General features: G+C 43.5%; 1 protein-coding gene across 1 annotated transcript in view; it reads right to left on the reverse strand.

The window, feature by feature from the left end:
* Positions 1–20,526, reverse strand: part of IL22RA1 (interleukin 22 receptor subunit alpha 1) — a 144,181-nt gene that overhangs the window by 25,892 nt on the left and 97,763 nt on the right. Inside the window, exons 3-5 of the mRNA XM_069622683.1 lie at positions 18,456–18,649; positions 17,060–17,241; positions 7,589–7,727 (exon numbers count right to left, since the gene is read on the reverse strand). Of these exons, the coding sequence (XP_069478784.1) occupies positions 7,589–7,727; positions 17,060–17,241; positions 18,456–18,649 (515 nt within the window). The remainder of the gene's footprint in view (positions 1–7,588; positions 7,728–17,059; positions 17,242–18,455; positions 18,650–20,526) is intronic.

Genomic DNA, 20,526 nt, shown 5'->3' on the forward strand with positions numbered 1-20,526 from the left:
TTGTATGCACTGAACGTCAACGCTTCTCTAACAGTTCTACAACATTGTATGCAAAGCTTTGTGCAGAGTGGCAAACAAAACAGCATTCCCAATGGAGGTAAAAAAATGCCATTTCCTTGGAACTACTGCAAATCTTGCTCATTAATGCGGTCATAGTCGGTGAAGAACGTCCCAGCACTGCACATAAAGTCACACATGCTTCCGTTTATGAAACACCTCCCAACCTCTGGCTGTGGACAAATTACACCGGTATGGTCCCATGCACCTCTTGGTGGTATGGAGGAGAAAAATCACCTTGGCAGTGGGAGAAATCTGCATCACTGCTGTCATCAACTTCTTGAGGTTACGGAACAAATGTGAGCACGACATGTACCCCAAATGTAGTGCTCCATAATGCACGACCACAACATCCACCGTACCGACAGAGGCAACACATGTACATAGGAGAACCATGGCACCGAAACCCCACTCAGACAAGACTTTTTTGCCCCCAAAAAGTCTTCACTCCTTCCAACTGAAAGTTAGTATCAAAGCCTCTTTCCACTGCATACCTGTGCAGATCCTGCACAAAGGTATCACCCACAATGAACACTCTGCATCTGTCCAGCTCGGTCAACCTCAATGCATCGAGGTTTGGGGAAATATATCACTGCCCATTCTTGTGAACCACACCCTCGACAACTGATTGGATAATCCCCACAGTTCCATTTGCAAAGGCACCATGCTCAGAAGGGCAGATTGTAGCACATGCACCTTCCCAGCTACAGCAAAGGCCATACCCCAGTAAAGCAGAGGCACTCCTTCAGTTTCCACTATTGTATATGCAACACTCCCGCATTAGGTAGTATTCAATAGTCACACACGCATGTAGCATTCACTTCCGCATCAAACACTATCATTTCTGCACTGCAGCCGTACCTTTACACGCTCAAAGTACATGTCTTGTGTCATGTGACAGTACCTCCAGGTAACAGCTCTCCAAACGATCCACGCTTTCAGTATCCACATTCACCCGGAGCGGCACCCAGCACCACAAACTGCAGGTAGCCATAGTTATTTTCCTCCCAGAACTCCACTAACTCCAATGATACAATACTTCAAAGTGCAGTACAATAGTTAGTAATCTGCACAATGCACACTACTCAAGCACATACACTATGCAGTTGAACCCTATGCACTGATACACACACACTTTCTCACCACAGCACTCAGTGGACACACTGCAGAACTGTTCACTTCATAAGCTCCTGCCATATACTGGAAAATGTACCATGTGCGAACAATGAGCACACCCATGGATTCAAAAATGCATGCAAAACTCACAAACCACAAACGAAATGCAACAATCTGAGGAGTAGTTGCAAGCAACCAACTTAGCTGTTCGTGTAAGGCTTCCAGCCATGCATACAAGAAGCTAGAGCCTCACCACACACGCCACAGCCTAGTGCACTCCACTTTTACTCCTCATGTCATGTGTAATCCTTTCCCCATTTGCATCTGCCATCTTTCACCCTGGACACATCTTTGCATGCATGGCTCCATGAAGTTGCGTTGGCTGTGCTGAACGGTGTGTGAGTGGCTCCGTACATTGTGCTAATTGCAACTTTCCGATGATGAGGACTTCCTTTCATGACGCAATATGTTAAAACACTTCCTCAAGCAAGGGTCTTGTGAAGGGCATCCCTTAGCAAATGGAAATGCTAACATATGGCTCCCTAATGTGCAACACGTGCAATGCCTTACACCATGTGTTTGTGAACACATAGCAACTCACTTTGGTTGAACCACCAAGTGTAAAATGCTCTCCGCACCCATTATTCAAAGGTCACCATCCGAGAGACACAGAGTTGCCTCAGCATGTCTGCATTATGGTGTGCTGGCTGTCGTCAAGGGATAGGTTCTTGGGTGCATGGCCATAGGCCTACCCAATAGTCTAGGCCTTACCCACACCCAGCACAGCATAATGGCCTCATAAAGGGGAACATTTGCCACATACCACAATCCACAAACGTAACATAGGATGGGTGGTGCAAATGGCAACTCATGCCAAAAGCAATAGCGCCATGTGCCTCCCTAATGTCCAAGGTGGATATGCGTCCATATGGTACTGGACGCATATCGGGTCCCTTGTGCTGTTCTACCACGTCTACAAGGTGCTGAAGAACAATTTTTTGAACATCACCACCATTGGAGACATGCATACGTAGAACTGGATGTCTGCGTTATGGTGGCGTGCTATGGTGCAGACCTAGGCTCTTTGGTGCCTGGCCTATGGTCTTTTGCCATACACCAAACAGTGTAGGCCTTGGCCACACCCAGCATAGCATAACAGAGTCATGCAGGTGGCCAGGTACATGCAGGTCACCCCTAGCCACTTCTAAGCATCCACTACTTCACCACTGCACCCACAGGACAGACTAGAGGAGTCCTCACTCCATCAGGTCCACGCATGTACTACACAGTGTAAGAATTGCAATCAATCCTCCCACAACCATGAAAGCAACATTTTATGCAATGATCACAAACCGCACATTTAAGGCAACAATGTGAAACCTACTTCACCCCAGAGCACATATTTGGCAGTTTCAGGTGGCCACCCATTCATCGAAGGGGCTATGGGTTTAGCACACGCAACACACCATACTGCAGTGTATGTTTCAAGTTTCATGTGGTCTTCATTGTACTCCCCTTCTGCCATTGCTCTACCATCACTGACAGCTAGGGCCTCACCACACACAGCACACCCTAGTGCAACCCAAGTTTTACTCCGCTTGTCATGTGTACTGCACACCCCATCTGCAATTGCGCCTGCCACCTTTAACCCTGGCCACATCTTTACATGCATGGATCCATGCCTTTGTGTTGCCTGTGCTGAACGGTACGTGAGTGGCTGTGTACATTGTCCATATTGCAACTTTCTGATGCTGATGACTTCCTTTCATGGCACAATATGTTCAAACACTTTCTCAAGCAAGGGTCTTATAACGGCCTAACCATAGCAAACGCAAATGGTGACATGTGTCTCCCTATTGTGCAACAGGGGCAATGATGAACACCATATGCTAATGTACGCATAGCAGCTCACTTCTGCTGTTCTACAAAGTGTAAAATGTCCTCAGCAACCATTGTGTGCTACTCACCTACTTCAAATGTATGCAGAGTGACAACTGCATCGCTGTATTATGTTGTGGTGGCTGTGATGAAGGCTTAGGCTGTTGGGTGCACGGCCTATGGCCTACGGCCTTCGGCCATGCACCCAACAGTCTATGCCTTGCCCACACTCACCACAACATAACAGAGCCATGCAGTTGACCACGTAGGCATGTGCCAGAAATCACAAAGGCAACATAAGCACCAGCACTTCCACTTACTGCAATGAAGAAACATATTGCTGTGTTTGGCACCACTACCCAATTTCAATCACAAAGCATTATAAGCATGCCAACCAAACAAGACAATCTTGACAACATTGGGTCTGCTCCCAACACTCTAGTACTTGCATAGAACCAATGGTGCCTAGTGCAACACTTAGTAATATGCACAATGCACACTACGCAAGCACATATAAGAACCAGTTGCACCGTGACCTCTTCCATATGTACACTATTCCGTTAGTACACCCAGTAGACACACTGCACGACTGGTCACTGCAGCATCTCCACCCATACAACGACAACTGTAGATTGTTCTACCAATCACCACACCCATGCAACCAACATTGTGTGCAATGCAGCCAAGCCACACACAAAAAGCAACAATTTGGCACCTACTTTCAACCAGTGGACATACTTTTCTGTGCTAGGGCTGCAGCCATGCATCGAAGGGGCTATGGACTTACCTCACACAGCACAACATAGTACAAGCTATGTTTAAATCCTCATGTCTCGTGGAATGTACTCCCATTCTGCAAATGTGCCTGCCACTACTCATCACAGAAAGACATTGCTGCTGCAGCTGGCATGCCATAACGAAGGCTGCCTGCAATGACCACACAAGATTTTTGCCTGTTGAGGTATCCGTGCATTGGCGGAGCATGCACAGATAGCGCTGGCACACCACTGTCTTCTTCTAATGATATATATCACATGCAGCACCTCACTCCCGCACACTTTCCAACCCTTCTTCCCACCACCAGATGCCGTACACTATGTTTTTCAGCCCCTTTTGCCACCGCGTTGTCCTCCGATACAACATGCCGCCATCATGGACACACATCCCGTCACTGCGCACTGCAGTGCAATCAAAATTTTCACCATGCAGCAAACAGGGAAATGGGCCGCCGGAGCAGAGCCAGATAGGACTCATTTTAGTGCGCACACTGCTACCTACAAGAGGCCCAGCCATGCACACAGTGGCTTAGAGCCTTGTACACACACCATAACACTTTCCTCCGATACACTATGGCAGCGTTTCCCAAAAACGTTGACGAATAGCACGCTTGACTCCAGCCAACCACCGGCCGCGTCCAATGTTTGCCGCCATCACTGTGTACTGCAGGCCAATGAGACTTCGGTCCGCGGAGCGAACAGGGAAATGGGTCCGCAGAACAGATCCAGATATCACACATTTTTTGGGATGTACATTTCAGTTCTTTGCAACAAAAGTACTGGTCGGATTTCCACCAAACACACAAAAGCACGCTTTCTGACCCAAGCCCCCTCTCCTGCAACAAATTTGGAGAAAATCCGTCCAGCCGTTCGGCCTGTAGCCGTGCACAAAGTTTCTCCAAATTCTATGGGGAAAAAAAAATGTTGGGAGCCCCCTTATAACTTTGCCCTCCCTGCACGGAACCTCATCCAACTTGGCAAAAAATAATTCAGAGACGGCCATATACTTTTTTTTGCAAAGTTTGGGGATGATTCCTCCAGTTGGAGCGTAGTTATAAACCGCCGAAAAAGTGCTCTTCTTATGAGTTTTGCAACTTAACCATAACTACACGCCCGCTACCGCGGGCCATGTAATATATATATATATATATATAGCAATGTACTAGAAGGTGTATTCCATGCTATACAACAAATGATACACAGGAATTGAACATATACATCACCTTTGAGCCTGTGTCGATTGCAAAATCCGCCAGGCAATTGGCATTTGGTCAAGGAAATAAGCAATTTGAGAAAGTAAATGAGAAAGTTAATGCTTGGCCGTACTTCTGTTATTGAGAACCTGAGTAATAACAGAAAAATGTACTAAATCCTTTGTCAACTGTCCCTGTCTAGCTAAATGAAGCAAGGTAAAGTAAGACACTATAGCTGTAGAGAGACCTAGATTTTACAGACCATACAAAGTAAATTGTGATCTGGCCTGAAAACACAACCCAAGACATGCAGATGACATGCAGATCCTGGTCCCCTTGACCCGTCAATCCATGGGTCGGCGGCCAGGTTCCATGTGTGCCTTGAGGCCATGTGGAAGTGGATGCAGAACAACTGGCTCAAGTTGAACAACGATTAGACTGAGGTCTTGGTGGTGGGCCCCCCTTTTGCCTCCTCCTTCTGGACTTCTGCTTTCCGGACTTCTTCTCTAGGCCCTTTGCCTTTCTCCTGTTTCCATAGTTAAAGACCTAGAGGTCAAACTTTCTTTATCTCCTTCTATGGAACTCCAGGTCAGTGCAATCTGTTATCAGGGATATTTCCAGCTCAAGCTCCTTCACTGTGTGCTTCCCTTCATCCAGAACATCTTCACACCCCTGTGGACTTTTCCCTTGTTTCCTCATGTACAGACTATTGTAACTCTGTTCCTTTCTCAACCTGCTTATGTAATAGAGCACCTTCAGTTTCTCAAAAACTCTGCTGCACGTCTCACCACCTGTACCCCCTGCTGCTCTCAAATTCCTCCCATCCTTCACAAGCTGTACTGGCTCCCTGTAGTCAAGTGCATCCGCTTGAAAGCCTTGTGTTTGGTTCACCGCACTATCGGCAAGGAGCAGAATACTTGCAGGCTAAATTTCAGCCTTATGTCCTGGGATGGGCTCGGCGCTCTGCCGATTCCAGTCTCCTTCCCATTTCAGTGAAATACAGCCGCATTGGGGTGCGTTCCTTCACTGTGGCGGGTCTGTGGAACGATCTTCCTCGCTCCTTAAGATCTTCTGCTGACCACCTGGCTTTCCGTAAAGCTCTGAAAACTTTTCTCTTCTAGTTCCTTCCTGGTCTTTTTGCCCTTTGTTTTTGCATGATGCCTTCGGGTGAAAGTCAATCTTAAAAAATTCTCTTCAAATCAAATATTAGCCTAAGAATTTCTATTGCTCACTTTTTTGTTTCCTAGGTATGCTAGTAGAAAAGGAGGCAGCAGGCTTGCTTACAAGGGTTGTGTTTGGAAACAGAAAATCATGTTCCATGGATGAAAAATCGGACTGAAAAGTTAGAACACCAAAAATGAAGAAAAACCTGTTTCTTTAAGAGGGACAAACCAAAAAGTGATTTACTGGGTAAAATTGTAGTCAAGGTAAAACGGGTTGATTTTAGTTTTTGTATACTCAAACAGATGTCACAAAAATGTGTACACATCTTGCAATCTTCATAGAATTACACAAAGGGATGACTTTAGAGTAGAACACATTTCAGAAAAGCATATTCGTTATAATAATAAATACAAAAATAATCTACTTCAAAACAATTTAAAAAAAAGCATATCTGAAGAAGGAAAAGTGACAATTTAGGTCATTGAAAAATATTAAAGAATCGTGTAGGTTGGTTCTTCAAAAATCAAGTTCATCCTAAAATATAAGGGGAGACAGTCACGGTTAAATAGATATTATACCCCACTATGTTCAAGCACAGATCATCTTGTGCATGCACACAGACACGCACGCACACACGCACGCACTCGCACACACCTGTAACTGCTGTTTCGTAGTCAAGGAATGACAATGCTGGTTATCATAGTGGTTTATTATTTTCCACCCTAATTGACTGACCATCTACTGGCTCACCTTTCTCACCCTATTTCTCACCAGCCCTTCTCGCTCGATCCACGACAGCTCACACAGGCAGACGCAAGCACTTGCGCATCTTCCTGGTCTTCTTAATTGTCCTTTGTCTAGGCTCTCTTCCTGATGTTCTCCCTATTCTGCTTCCTACCCATTCTCATTTCCACCGCCAGTTACCATGCTCTGGTTACCCCAGACGTTTGCACAATGCACTTTCTGGACATGCCCCACATTGGGAGACGAGTACGATTGTAGCCGGTACATAAAACATGACTATTGCATTTACATATATGCAGGTTTTCACTAGGGGCCATATAAATGTATCTGAGAGAGCTAATTCAGCCATATCACCCTGTAAGACAGTTACGCTCTAGTGATAGTCATTTCTTGGCTATCCCTCAGTCAGACTACAAATCACAGGGCGATAGAAAATTCGCTGTCTTTGGCACGAGGCTGTGGAATTCTCTGCCACTTGAATTAGGGACTATGAGCTCACTCCTTCAGTTTCGCCGAGCATTAAAAACCTTTTTTGTTCAGATAGACAACTCTCCTTATGTTGAGGATTTAATTTTGGTTACGCATTATAAATTCACAAAATCAAAATCAATCAAAATCAAATACAAATCATGTTCTGGATGCAGTATCTACCACTCTTACCTGGCAAAGTTTTCACCAAAAATGTCGCAATTTCACTATTTTTCCCGGTCTCCAAAAACATGTGAACAGTTCCGTTATAACTAGTATCAGGATCCAGGCCAGAGATGTCAAATTCCTGACTCGTCTGTACAATGGACAACTGTTGAAAACAATAAATTAAATAATACATGGGTTACAGTGTTAAAAATAAAAAGTGGACACATGCATTTGGTCTTCAGCAGGTAGTGCATGAAGTGTTCAGACAAACCAATGTCTTAGTTCCTCATTTCTCAGGTTACTTTAAAGCATTTGGTTTCCCCCGTTAACATAATTGGAACTGCATCCTAGGATGAGTCTTGTATGTTGGTGGCTGTCTCAACATTGAGCAATCTCTTTGGATAGCGAACATAATCATGGTTGAGCATCAGGTGCGTACGAGGAGACGTCACGGCAACTAGTCTCTTCTCCTAGCCCCAAGGCCATAGCCTCTTTAAAGAAAATAGGACTGATTTTCAAAGAAGGTGTAAGGTGCACTTGGTGTAATTTAGGACTAGGAGTAGTTGCAAAACACTATTCACAAAGAAATCACATGGAACTTCATAATGTCATAAAAATCAGTGAAAGTCATACCCGATTGGCCATAATGGCCAACTCACTCGCAGGGTAGAACCGTTATCCAGCCTACACTTCGGCCATACCAACAGGAAGAAAAAGAACATGTGACAACACTGATTTAAAGCTCCCACCCTCCTCTCCTACGAAGATGTCAGTTCTTCAGTAACCACTGGCCCCAGAATGTAGTGGCTACTGATGTTTGTGACTACAATATCTCTGCCTCTTTGTGCAGGATATGCGGCGAGCAAAGCTCTTGACAAGCAAAGGTTCTTTGAACTCAGCTATACCCTTCAAGGCAAGGGCAGATAGTGCTACACAGGGCATCTCTCCAGTCTAGTGGAAGAAGCCGGTTGATCTGTTCACAAAAACTGGCAGTGCATCATTGTCGGAAGCGGTGCTGGAAGGATACAGTCCTTCAATGATTTCGCTAGAGGTGGCTTCTTCATTCTTTGGGGTTTATCCCAAAGATTGATCAAGTATGGGTGAAGACCCTTTGATTCTCAAGGAAATCGGTAGCGGAGAGAGCAGGCTCTGCTCTCAATTGCTGGGTTGCAGGTCATTCCAATGTTTGGAAGACACCCAGTCGGTCGTTGGCCTCCACATAAAAAAATTATCAAGCATCGCCCTGGGCTTTTAGTAGTTGTACAAGGTCAAAGACTGGAGATTCCCATGAGTATTTAGTAGGCCTCAGAGAAAGCCAAAGCAATGCAAACACTTTATGTGCATTTAGTGAATGGAGGAACAGGCCAAACCACTGAAACCCTCATGTGCCAACACACAAGGCCAACACACAGTGCACCCCAGGTGCACTTAATAGGTGAAGAAATTCAAAGCACTGAGAACCCCACATGCACTTGGAAGGCGGAGGAGATGGCCATAGCACATAGAACCCAGAGTATATATTGTAGGCATGAATTTGAGGTGGATTACAAACATTCAAGCATCTGCCCTTTCTGGTTCTGCCAATCTGCCCATCAGAGACAGACAGAAGCCCTGGCCATAAATGGTAACAGCCCTGTCCCACTCACTTTTGGGAGCAAAATATTAGACTGCTAAGGCTCAGTGGTAAATGTACCTGGGGCGCCCAACCGGGACACCCTTGCGGTACAGAAACCCTAACCCCACTAGAATCATATATGTGTGCTTCAACCAACTACTGGAGGACACACATCCATCTTGTGAGCAGTGGTGTACATGGAAAGGGTATCTTTTGTGCACCAATGGTGCTGCAAGCTACAGGATCTCGCAGAACCGCATTCATAGTTGGCTCAGCCGAGAGAGGCCTGTGATGAGGGCTAGGCCAGAAAACCATGACCAAACACAGAGGTCTTGCACCACAGATGCAGTTGGGAATTTCAGTCTCCCATCCCCACTACTTTTGCACAACATATCCCCCTTATTCCAACAACTCCTCATCAGCCAATCATACCCAGGCCAACGACCGCCCTCCCATTGCGGCTCTTCCCCTGCACTGCACCCCTACTCAACACCAGACCTCTGGTTGCCCATGCACAGGACATTCATGACCCTCCTCTGGCCCTGCGCTCTCCCTAGCCATCCCTAGTGGCTATACCCTACTGCACTGACTTAACCCAGAAAAAGGGGGTGGCCCTTATTTATAAAGACACCATTGCTCAACACCCCTAGAAAACGACCCCTTTCCCCCAACTGCAAAATCACTTCAGCCAAAATGAAATGCTCTGCTAATGCCTCAGTCACCCTCCACCTCATCTACTGGCCCCCTGGCCAACAAGCCAACCTCGAGTTGGACCTGTCACAGCTTGCCCTCAGCAACCTGAGACCCCCTACCCAGCTCCTCATCTTCAGTGACCTCAACCTTGGTTACAATGACCCACTAGACTCGGACGCCACCACGCAGGCGTATTCTAGGGCAGCTCTAAGATACACCAACCTCATCACTGGGCCCACCCATGCTAAGAACTGCACACTGGACTGGATCCTGGAACACAAAAGAAAGGCCATCATCCTTGACAACCCTCCCAGCCGTAGTCTGACGACAACACCATAATATTTGCTATCCCCATCCCCACCAGATACACTATGCATGTGTTTTACAGGGCCATCATGTTTTTCTGTCTGGCTGGCAGTCAGGGTACTCCGCACTCTGTCGGTCTGATAACATCTCACTGATTATTATTTCTTTTAAAAAATATAGGATTCACCATATATTTCCTTCGCTTTTACTGTCAACAGAACCTGTCGAGCTCAATCTTTTACATGTGCCTTAGACTCAATTTTTTTCTTAACTATTCCTCTACTGTTATGCTTAAAACAGTGGCTACTTCCTTGCCTTCTTGACTCCGTCATAGTTTTTCGTACCTACGAGTTAACATGCTCTTCTTCACATTTACCATTCAAAGATGGCCGACCCCTCATCGGTTACTGTGAGTCCTTTCTCTATTTCCATCATCGGCCTTACTTTCACTTCACTCGACTGGAATCGTGCCGTTTCCATAGTTTCAGTGGACAGACGCAAAGCCGTGGAGCTTACGCTGAGTTGAATGCAGACCCTGTGAAGAACAGTACCCCACGCACTTCAGGTTAGCGCCTGCTTGTCACCTCTTCTCCCAGATAGAGGATTATTAAATAGAGTTCACTCGAGTTGTAACCCGTTTATTTTACTTTGTAGCCATTCAAACTCGCTGTCTGGCGTTCCTGCATTTACCTGACTGATCGCGAGCACTACTATTTTGCTGACCCTGTTCATCCTCTATCTTCCTGATGCGCTCCGCACTCTGTAAAGGTACTTACTTTAGCATTCCGCTTTCTTTTACCGATATTTAGGGATCCCTTATGCATAGATTTTACTTACCATTGATTCCGTATTATGTTTTCCAATTAGCCGATATCTGCAGGCTGAACACTTGCTAACTGCCGCATCCCGTAGGCTTGAAATTGATCCGATTGATCTCCGCCGTAAATTTGATGTTCATCACCATGCCATTTATTTCATATTGGAACACACACTAGGTATGGTATCCCATTTCCTATGTGGCAATATAATTTGTTTATTTGATAGACTTTCCCCGGCTCTGAATCTATGTTTCCTTTTCTAGATTTCGTGTGCACACGCTGGCACACACTGAGGACTGCTCCCTCTGTGACTTTTTTGCACCTTGTGATCTCTTCCTAACTGGTAACTATTTTTTTCTCTTTATTGGTCTCCTCCTCTACATTTGTAGTTGATGTCATACCTACTTTCTTTATTTATTCTTTTTCCCGTGATTCCGACAGTATTTATAGGATTTTCCTGTTACCAGACCAGCATAGTGGTGGTGGCCCTTGTTACCTCATGCATCTAGGAACGTTGTATCTTTGGATAAATTAAAATGTATATTTGTATGAATAGATGACATTGCACCCTTTAGCATGATTAATTGTTGGTGAATACCAGCTCTCTAATTTGAATGAGAATAATCTACTGTGCATTTAATACAGTTTGTAACCATCAAACAAGCATCTGAACAAAATGTTTTCTTTTCACATTAAGTATCCAATTCTGGCCATATGAAGAAGGGGAATGAATCCTTGAAACGCGTTGCCAATTGAACTGGACTTCACTCTCTTTTTGTAAATTGTTGGGATCCATCAATAATATTTGTGCTTCTCTACTTTGTAAATAATTTTTCGTGAACATTTGAATCACATTGCCTGTGATATAAATACCTTTTTGTATTTAATCTTGCCTATTGACATTCCTTTACATAAGTTGTTTATAATTATTTGTTTTCAATTCATCCAGGTTTTAAAAACTTCAGTATTGGACGTGTTCCAAACATTTGAAAGTGTGCAGGGGACGGGAGGATTCCTAGGTTGAATCTTCTTTCTTCTCCTTTTTTCACATGATCCAGGTCCCCACCACTGTAAATCCCTTGAAGTCTACCCAGACTCCACCCTCAACCTTACATGCCAAACGCACCACATTGCATGAACGTTAGGTTACGCCACTAAGCTCACCATCAGCCTTTTTTGACCTAAAAAAAAAAGGCTTAAAGTTGCTCTGGCACTAATTTCTTCAAAACATGACTATTGCAACTCTCAGCTTTGCGGCACCTCTGACATAAACCTATACAATCTTCAATCAATCCAAAACAATGCACACAGAGCAGTTCTTGATATCGGAAAGTGTGACCGCATATCGGAAGCCAGGAGATCGGCCAACTTACTTCCGGTTAAGGATAAGATCAACTTCAAGATCTTTTCCATAACACTTGTGCCTCTCTAAAAACGCACCCTCCTACCTGGTAAAGAAAATCTCAAGAGACACTACAACAAGGCCACAACGGACAGCCTACAAACACTGCGTCATCACCCACAGGTTTGATCATAAAAGGAGGGGGTGCAGCTTCCCAGCCCGTGCTCCTGCACCCTGGAATAGCTCCCTGGCCACCTCTGTGACAAACCATCCTACGGCAGCTTCAGAAAGAAGCTCAAAATCTACCTCTTCAACTAAGACTTTCTTCCACCTCCCCTTGTGTCCGCTTGCACTTTTTCTCCTCGCTCCGGTCTGCCTGTAACCAGCACATTGATTCCCTCAGGCTTTGCACGCTTATAGAAATGCCTAAAATAAATAAATAAATGAATCCTTTCATTCACACCTCTTGAGCTGGTTGAAAAACCATTGTAAGACCACTTTAAAATACTGTGCATACTCTTACGTTACACTGTTTTGGATGTGTGCATGTTCCCATTTTCCATTCACACACACCTACAAATAGCAGATACATCCCCTGGAACGTCCACTTTTGCTGGTCTTTTTCAAATACACAAATGCATGTATATATGTTCATCATAAAATGTTACCTACTGGATGAAAACGTTCCGAATAGTCCTGTTTTTCCAACTGATTTTTGTATTTATTGGACAGATTTCCTCATTTCTAATTCCAGCTATGCCCCCCCCCCCCCAAAGCTGCATGATCTCCACAATGATATAGCAGGATACAGCCAATGCTTGCTCTGTACTCTATTCCCAGTGATTGACATATTAATAAAATGTATTCTGATAGGACAGGCAGAGTCTGTGCAGTGTCCAGAAGGCTGAAGATGAATACTTCGAAGACAAAAATCATCTTTGTGGGTTCTGAAAGTAACCACTCAGCCCTCCCAACTGGGTCGGCTTCCGTCTTAATGGTGTAATCCCTATTCCAGTAACCAAAGTACAAAACGGGTCCAGTGTGATCAAAATGTGCACACATTGCTACAGTGGTTAAGGTCATCTGTTTATAGACCAGGACGGACATTGGTTTGTGCCCTATGTTGTCGTCAGCAGACTTCTTGTAATTGGGCCAAGATCTTCGCTCAATGCCTTTCGATTGAAGCAATACGCACCCCGCAAAGCATTTTGTGTGCCTAACATGGAGCTAGCGGATCATGCAGAGCAAGGCTACTTGAACCCCGCCATATGGTACGTTCTTCACGGGCGCGCCATCTTGCACGATCTGTACTGGGTACTTTTAGCTTTCCATGTGAAGTAGGAGTTGCTCATTTGTGTCATCAAAGCTCTGCATTGAGCTTTACCCACTTATCAATAAATGTAATGCTATAATTCAGAAACAAATCATTACATTTAGAAGATCATGACATAGAAGTTAAATAGTTCTACAGAGCTAATCATTATACAAAGAAACTTTGGCTTACAATTATGTAAATACAAAATATGATATTAAAACCAACAATCATAAAAACTTCATACTTGTAAAACAGATACAATTATCTGAAATATTCAACAAAAAAGGTACAAAAGTGTGGAGGATGTCCTTACTGTACATGCAGTCCTTCCTTATCAACTTTTCATCTTCAAACTTCATGAGTGCCTCAAAAATAACACTAGGGTCCAAGACATAACTGGCGACTTTGCCCATAGCAAGCAGCGCAACACTTATGGGCAGGCACAAGTGGTGGACGATAGGCTGACAACACACAATTTAAGTTACTCAGAGAGTACATCTCACTGTGCTAAGGGTTTTTCATTTGATGCCGGGAGTAAAGGGCACAAACCTTTTCAAGTGTGGGTCCAAAGGTTTGCAATGATCTTCAAGTGCTAAGGAGCACACTGAGCACTTGTCATTGAGCTGGTTTTTCCCCAGATCTCTGATCCATCAAAAAATGTCTCCCCGCAAATTCATTTGCACCCTACAAGTGTTTTCTACCTGCTTTTGATGCCAAAGCCGGGATTCAAACCCACTTCTTCCACACCTTTCACTGCAAGACCACTTGAACATCTCGTCAGGATAACTGTGAATATTGCGGTAGGTCAGAAGAAGGAGACAGACCAATTGATGTAATGTTTAAGGTTAATTATGAAATGATAAAGAAAACACCTAACTTTCCTTAACCTAAGGGATTCCCCACCAAACACAACTAAACTAGGGTGCTTGTCGTCAGTAGTTAAGTTTGTAAGTAAAGTCTGCCCTCCCAAAATTAACCTACCCTGACCCTACTGCTTATATTAAATAACAGAAAAGACCAGGAGAATGACAGCCTTCTCCTGGGTTGCCGTTTTCAGCACAGCTCTCACAGTTCTCACAATTGTTAATAGGAAGGCTTCAGATAGTCCCTTGCAACTTCTTGTAGCAAGTCCCCCAGTTCTGCAAAGGGGCTCCTTTACTTCCTATGGGTTTTCTCTGAATAATTATCTCTCCTTTCTAGAATATTCTTTGCACTAAACCATATAGGTTGAGTCCTTGTTAAACCTTTACTCCTCTGACCAGGCTTTGTAGGATTCTCGCAAGTTTGCTTTTCACTGGGACAAGCATGATTACTGTTCTTACAAGTTTGCCACTCACTGGGATGAGTAAAATTACTCCACTCTTTATGGTCGGTTTCACAATATTCATAGATATTACTCATGCCCATTTTCCCGGGTCTCTTGCTCTCCCCTTTTACTGGAAAGTAATGGTGCCACGTCACTGGCTCGGCATTCTTCCTTGCTTCAGTTTCACTGTTCTTCATGATGGCTTTTCTGCATCTTCAGATTTCTCTGTAGACACCCTAGGGTCTCTGAACGTGGGATCGACTTTGTCAGGGTTCTTCTTTCTCTCTCCCTGTTGGCCACCACTTCTTGCACTGGTTTCCTTTCTGGGAATATGCTTGAGTCTGGTAGACCTGGTGTGGTCTGCAATAGGCATGCTTTATTCACATCGAAGTGGGGGGTCTCGATCAGCCCTGGTCAAACGTCCATCCTGGGACTACTAGTCCCTGGATACTTGTTCGGTTGGTTGCTCGCTCGCTCCGTACCACTCCCGGGCTCATCTCAATCGGTTTGCCGCCGTGCAAACCAGCATTCTCCCAGAGTCACCGGTTTCCCTCAGCCAGCCAGTTTGAATCTCCCAGGTTTCTCTTCCTGGTTCTATGTATCCTGCCACTTTTATCACTCAACGCTGGGGCTTCCCCATCCTCTCATAGTCCTTCCTTTGTGTTGGACTTGTGCTCTTCTTAACTGTATGGTTTCTTCGTTTCAGTGGTTGACAGTCATTCTTCTTTAATCCTGCTCTTACTCTTCACAGTACCATACTGATTTCTACACTAATTACATTACAAAAGCATGTATTTGAGGAGTCTTGGAGTCTGTCACTTGATAGAACTGTATTGGGTGTTGAGAATAATCTAAAGGGAGGTCCTTATTGGAAAGAGTCCTAATCCCCAAGAGGGGAGTCAAAAGTCCCGCTTACCGCCAGCCCTAGGGAGAATATCGCAAGGGAATGGTTTCCCCCTGAGGAGATGCGACTGGTTTATGGTTTTTTCATCGGATAAAATGCATCAAAAAAGAAAAGCATCAATGAAAAACCATTGAATTAAAAGTACATATCCATCAAAACTTATCCATCGAATATAGCAATGGGCAATTTCCATGGATATGTACTTTTAAGTGTAAAAAGGTAGCATTTTGATGCCTTTATTTTCCATGTTAAAACGTTCCATGGAGCCGTCCAGTGCTGAAATTTTGGCACTGGCCAGCTCCTTGCAACGTTTTAATGTTTATTGTATATTGGGGGTCCCCCTCCCAAGAATCCCCACACCCCACACTCCCCATAGCCCCCCTTTAACCAACCCTAGCCACATGGAGCTGTCCAGTGCTGAAATTTCAGCACTGGCCAGCTCCTTGTAACGTTTTAATGTTTATTGTATATTGGGGGCTCTTCCCAGCACCCCCATACCTCCATGCCCGCCCTTAACCCTAAACCCCAACCCTAAACCTTAATCTAACCCTTAATATAACTTTAAATCTAACCCCAGGCCTAACCCTAACCCTTAATCTAACCGTTCATAGGGTATCTGATGTTTCCATAGAAATTATCTATGGAAATTAATTCAATGAATATGCTTTTCGATGGAAAAGCAATTAAATGAACACATTTCGATGGATAGGAATTCAATGGAAACACCAGATACCGATGTGACTGAATACCTCGATTCATCACAATATGTTTATTTATTTTATTCTGCAGAAAAACAAATATAACTACAGCCTTGTAGATTTTGCACATTTTATACTTTGCCTGCAACATTATTGGAAGCGCTCATCCTCGAGATGATAATAATTAATCTCCTGCAATGGAAATGTTTATTTAAAGGGTGGGGGGCTGAGAGAAATCTGCTGTTGTCACCCCACCCAATCCCCATCACTAGTTGGATTCCACAGTTTCCATTTCCAGCACTGAACACACTAATATTGTTCCCATTCCGGACACTCTCTAACACCAACTTATTCCATTTCACATTGCTTGAGTAATGTTTGTGTTTAATTGTATTTGTTTTAAGAGCTTTAACTAGTACAGTGTTGTGTTAATAACGTGATGGTTTTTTTAACACTTTAAACAATACATTTGAATTTGACAAAGAAAATGCTATTTACCGCCTGCTTGGTCTTCCGGTTGGCTATACTCAAATGGTATTCAATTGGAATGTCCTTGAATAGATTTTCGATGGTTTGTGGGTGTCCATTTTCACGCTGAATAAAAATAGTGGGAGGTCGTAATGTAAACTTTATTGAGTAAACTCCAGAAACATAGGTCAACGATGGAGGCCCAATGGTCGCTGTAAAATAGAGAGAATGTAGGATTATAAAGCTATGCTATGGATCGGTTTAGTATGCTATGAGTTAGAAGGGCCTGATAAACATGTACAAGTATTGCACAAGGACAACAATTAAGTTCTGATGGTTTAAATCCGGAACTTGGTCCAAAGAAAATTAACACATTTAATGAATGAGCTGAATCAGATGTGATGCTCTTGTAGGACCCACTAAGAAGACTTACGCCGCCACAATGCCCCAAATTCAGCATGTACATGTTTAAAAAAAAAATAAAGAAACACATTTTAGTTATATTTATCAGAAATACAGATGGTGTAGAGTGGAAGAAGTCTATGGGACTTTGAAAGTAATTCATTGTTTCATCAAAGCACAATATTTCCAGTTATTTCAATAGAAGGTATTAAATCCTGCATTTCGTGTGACTTGTTGCGCACGTAATGCAATAGGTTTCTCCTTTCTGAGTCCACTGGTAAGGAGTGCTGGATGAACACTAGTCCCTTAACAGAACAGACCATTTTTGGCAAACAATTCTTCTTACTAACTAGCAACAGATTGAACCCAATTTTGCCAGTTATTTGCCATATGTGAAAGTACTTACTGAAAAGACACAAGGGGTGAAAAAGTCCATTTAAACTTTCATAACTACATCTTCTTAAGTCAATAGTGAGCCATTGTCTGAGTCTAATTTTGAGCAATGTATCATGATTAGCAAAACAAACATGAATAACAAATCCAATTGCTGTAACCAACTACTGGCATTCTCCTTTTTGTAATAAGTTGGAACCCCGTTTGACAGTTAAATGCCAAAAAAGGGACAATATTTGTCTTCATGGATGATTTCATTCAGCCATATTTATTGTTCAAAGGGGGCTGCATAAAAGGTAGGATAGATTTGTGCCAATATGAAACCCAGCATTCAGATCACAAAATGTGGCCTTGACGAAGCACTGAAATGCGAAACACATACCAGCCATGTTCTTCATTGATGAACAACCAATACAAATAAACTTGATGGCTACGATAAAGTAAGGGATTTTGTTATTCTTGAACAGCAAATAACTTCTGCACTAGTGATCTGAATTGCATTTGCATCATGATCATAATGCATTATAGTATAAGACTCAGCACCAAGTGTGTTAAGAAGATGTATTTATTAAAGTTCATACTGTGCACACCTCTCAGCAGCAGTCCTTTACTAGGCGTTAAATGTACTCACTGTTTTCCTTTACATTGATCCTCCTTGACTGCACCCAGTCGTATGCGCAATCCTTGGACACCGCCTTGACTCGGATGACGTATTCAACATAGTTGAAGTTCTTCGTCTCGTTCATCATTTCCCGTGTGAGGTTGCAGAACCTCTCGGTTATGTTCTGGCATTCACATTTGTCAGTCCACGGCTTTACCCCATATCTGAAAAACATACATCATGTTAAGTTAACCTATAGCATGCACCATTACCATTAGCATGGTCTCCAAGTGCTCACGTAGCTCTCTAAGAAAGAGAGCAGGGTGGGTTAGTGATGGAAGAGGGATAGGATGGAGGTTGCACTCTTGTGCTGATGCTTGCAGAACCAGGAGAAGCTGGAGCCTGTGCGGGTCTGCTTTCTAAGTGAGTTTTTATTGTGTGCACTGGCTTGTTGTTTCTGGAGGGTTAAGGCCCAGTGTATGGGATGGTTTGTTGTATGCAAATGTTTGTTATGTTGATTGGACATGGGTTTTGTGTGTTTCCTGTGTATATTGGTGGGTCCGTGGGGCATGTGCGGTACTTGGGAAGAATGCGGGAGGGCAGCCAGAGCAGGGGTGTTTAGTACATTGGCTACCCTCATGTTTTTCTAGGTGCAACACTTTGGCTACCTTCAAAATTCATCCAAGTGCAATACATTGGCTAACCTCATACATTCTTCAAAGTGCAGTACACCGACTACCCTGATAAATATGAATCGGGAAGGTCCACTGTGTGCGTTGATAAATTGCAGAATGTTTTCTCTTCAAGATGTCATATACTACACATTATAAAATCGATTACACCAACAAACAGGTCAAACAGAGACCTAAACGATATGCATCAATTTAGATTGTACTAGGTGGCAATACTGACATTCCAAATGTGCCGGCAAACACGCTGCCCGCCAGTATTCACATTTACTATCCCTAGGTTGGGGTGAAATGGGGTGAGATAAGGTACAAGTGGGGAAATGGGGGCAAAGGAAGCTGTACCTGAACAGGCCGAGCATCTGCACAAAGCAATCTACAGTCATTAAAGGAGAACAGTAAATGCAGGTGGGGTAGGCATGAGAACTGGAAGATGCAAAGTAACAAGCTCTCACTGGTTTATTAGATGTGCTGGCTTGGCTTCAAATTGTTTGGAGTTACATGAACTTTATGGTGGGGTACAAATATAGACTGTTTCTTCCTTATTGGCACACCCAATTGCAGACAAATTAGGTGCCATCGTAGAACAGCTATACCCATTATGAAGATACAGTTATAAAACATTAGGTGTAGCTGTTCTCCATAAAGAAAATCCTAGTTACAATTTGAAAAAAAATATAATGTATACATAAATATTTACTTAAAATCAAAATCTTATCCTGAAAACAGTACTTGCACTAAAGCACTTTAAGCATGATGAACTGTAATTTTAAAGAGGGTAAATGATGGGGGACATAAAGGGTTGTTCTCTGCATCTATTGTATAATTATGCAAATGGGAATATGTGATAATTTACTGTGTTTTTATTGTGTATTTCTGAAAAAGTTGTGATTTTATCTATGTTTGTGTCCAAGGTTTTGTGTAAACTATAGTACACAAAAAAAAAACATAATAAAAATCTTATCCTGAAATATGAATGGCAAGATAGTGCTGCAAGCCCTTGTTTGCGTTCATAGATCTATCTTAGCAATGACCTACCACATGCAGCCATGGGTGTTCTATTGTCTACTGCCTAGTGCTTCAGTTTTGGTGATAACGTCTCCCAGGTGGTTTTGGATACTAATGTTAATCTCCATTCCCTACTCCTCCCACCTTGGACAGGACCGCTTTCCAGCAGGGGCCTAGGCCACATACACAAGCACACAATTGAACAAGCCACACCAGGATGTAGACTCAATTAATGCTCATATTACTGTGTTCTGTGGTAGGTATTTATTAAATGAAATGTCAAAACTCTTATCTTTCCCTATGCTAAGGCTGTTCCCTACCTAACAGAACTAACTAGGGTGCTCGTCAGTGAGAGTCCAAATCAAGATCAGTCCACTGTCCACTGTCCAAACTAACCTATCCTAGCC

This window comes from Ambystoma mexicanum, chromosome 11, assembly GCF_040938575.1.
Source record: "Ambystoma mexicanum isolate Mex_15411 chromosome 11, UKY_AmexF1_1, whole genome shotgun sequence".
Classification (NCBI taxonomy): Eukaryota; Metazoa; Chordata; class Amphibia; order Caudata; family Ambystomatidae; genus Ambystoma; species Ambystoma mexicanum.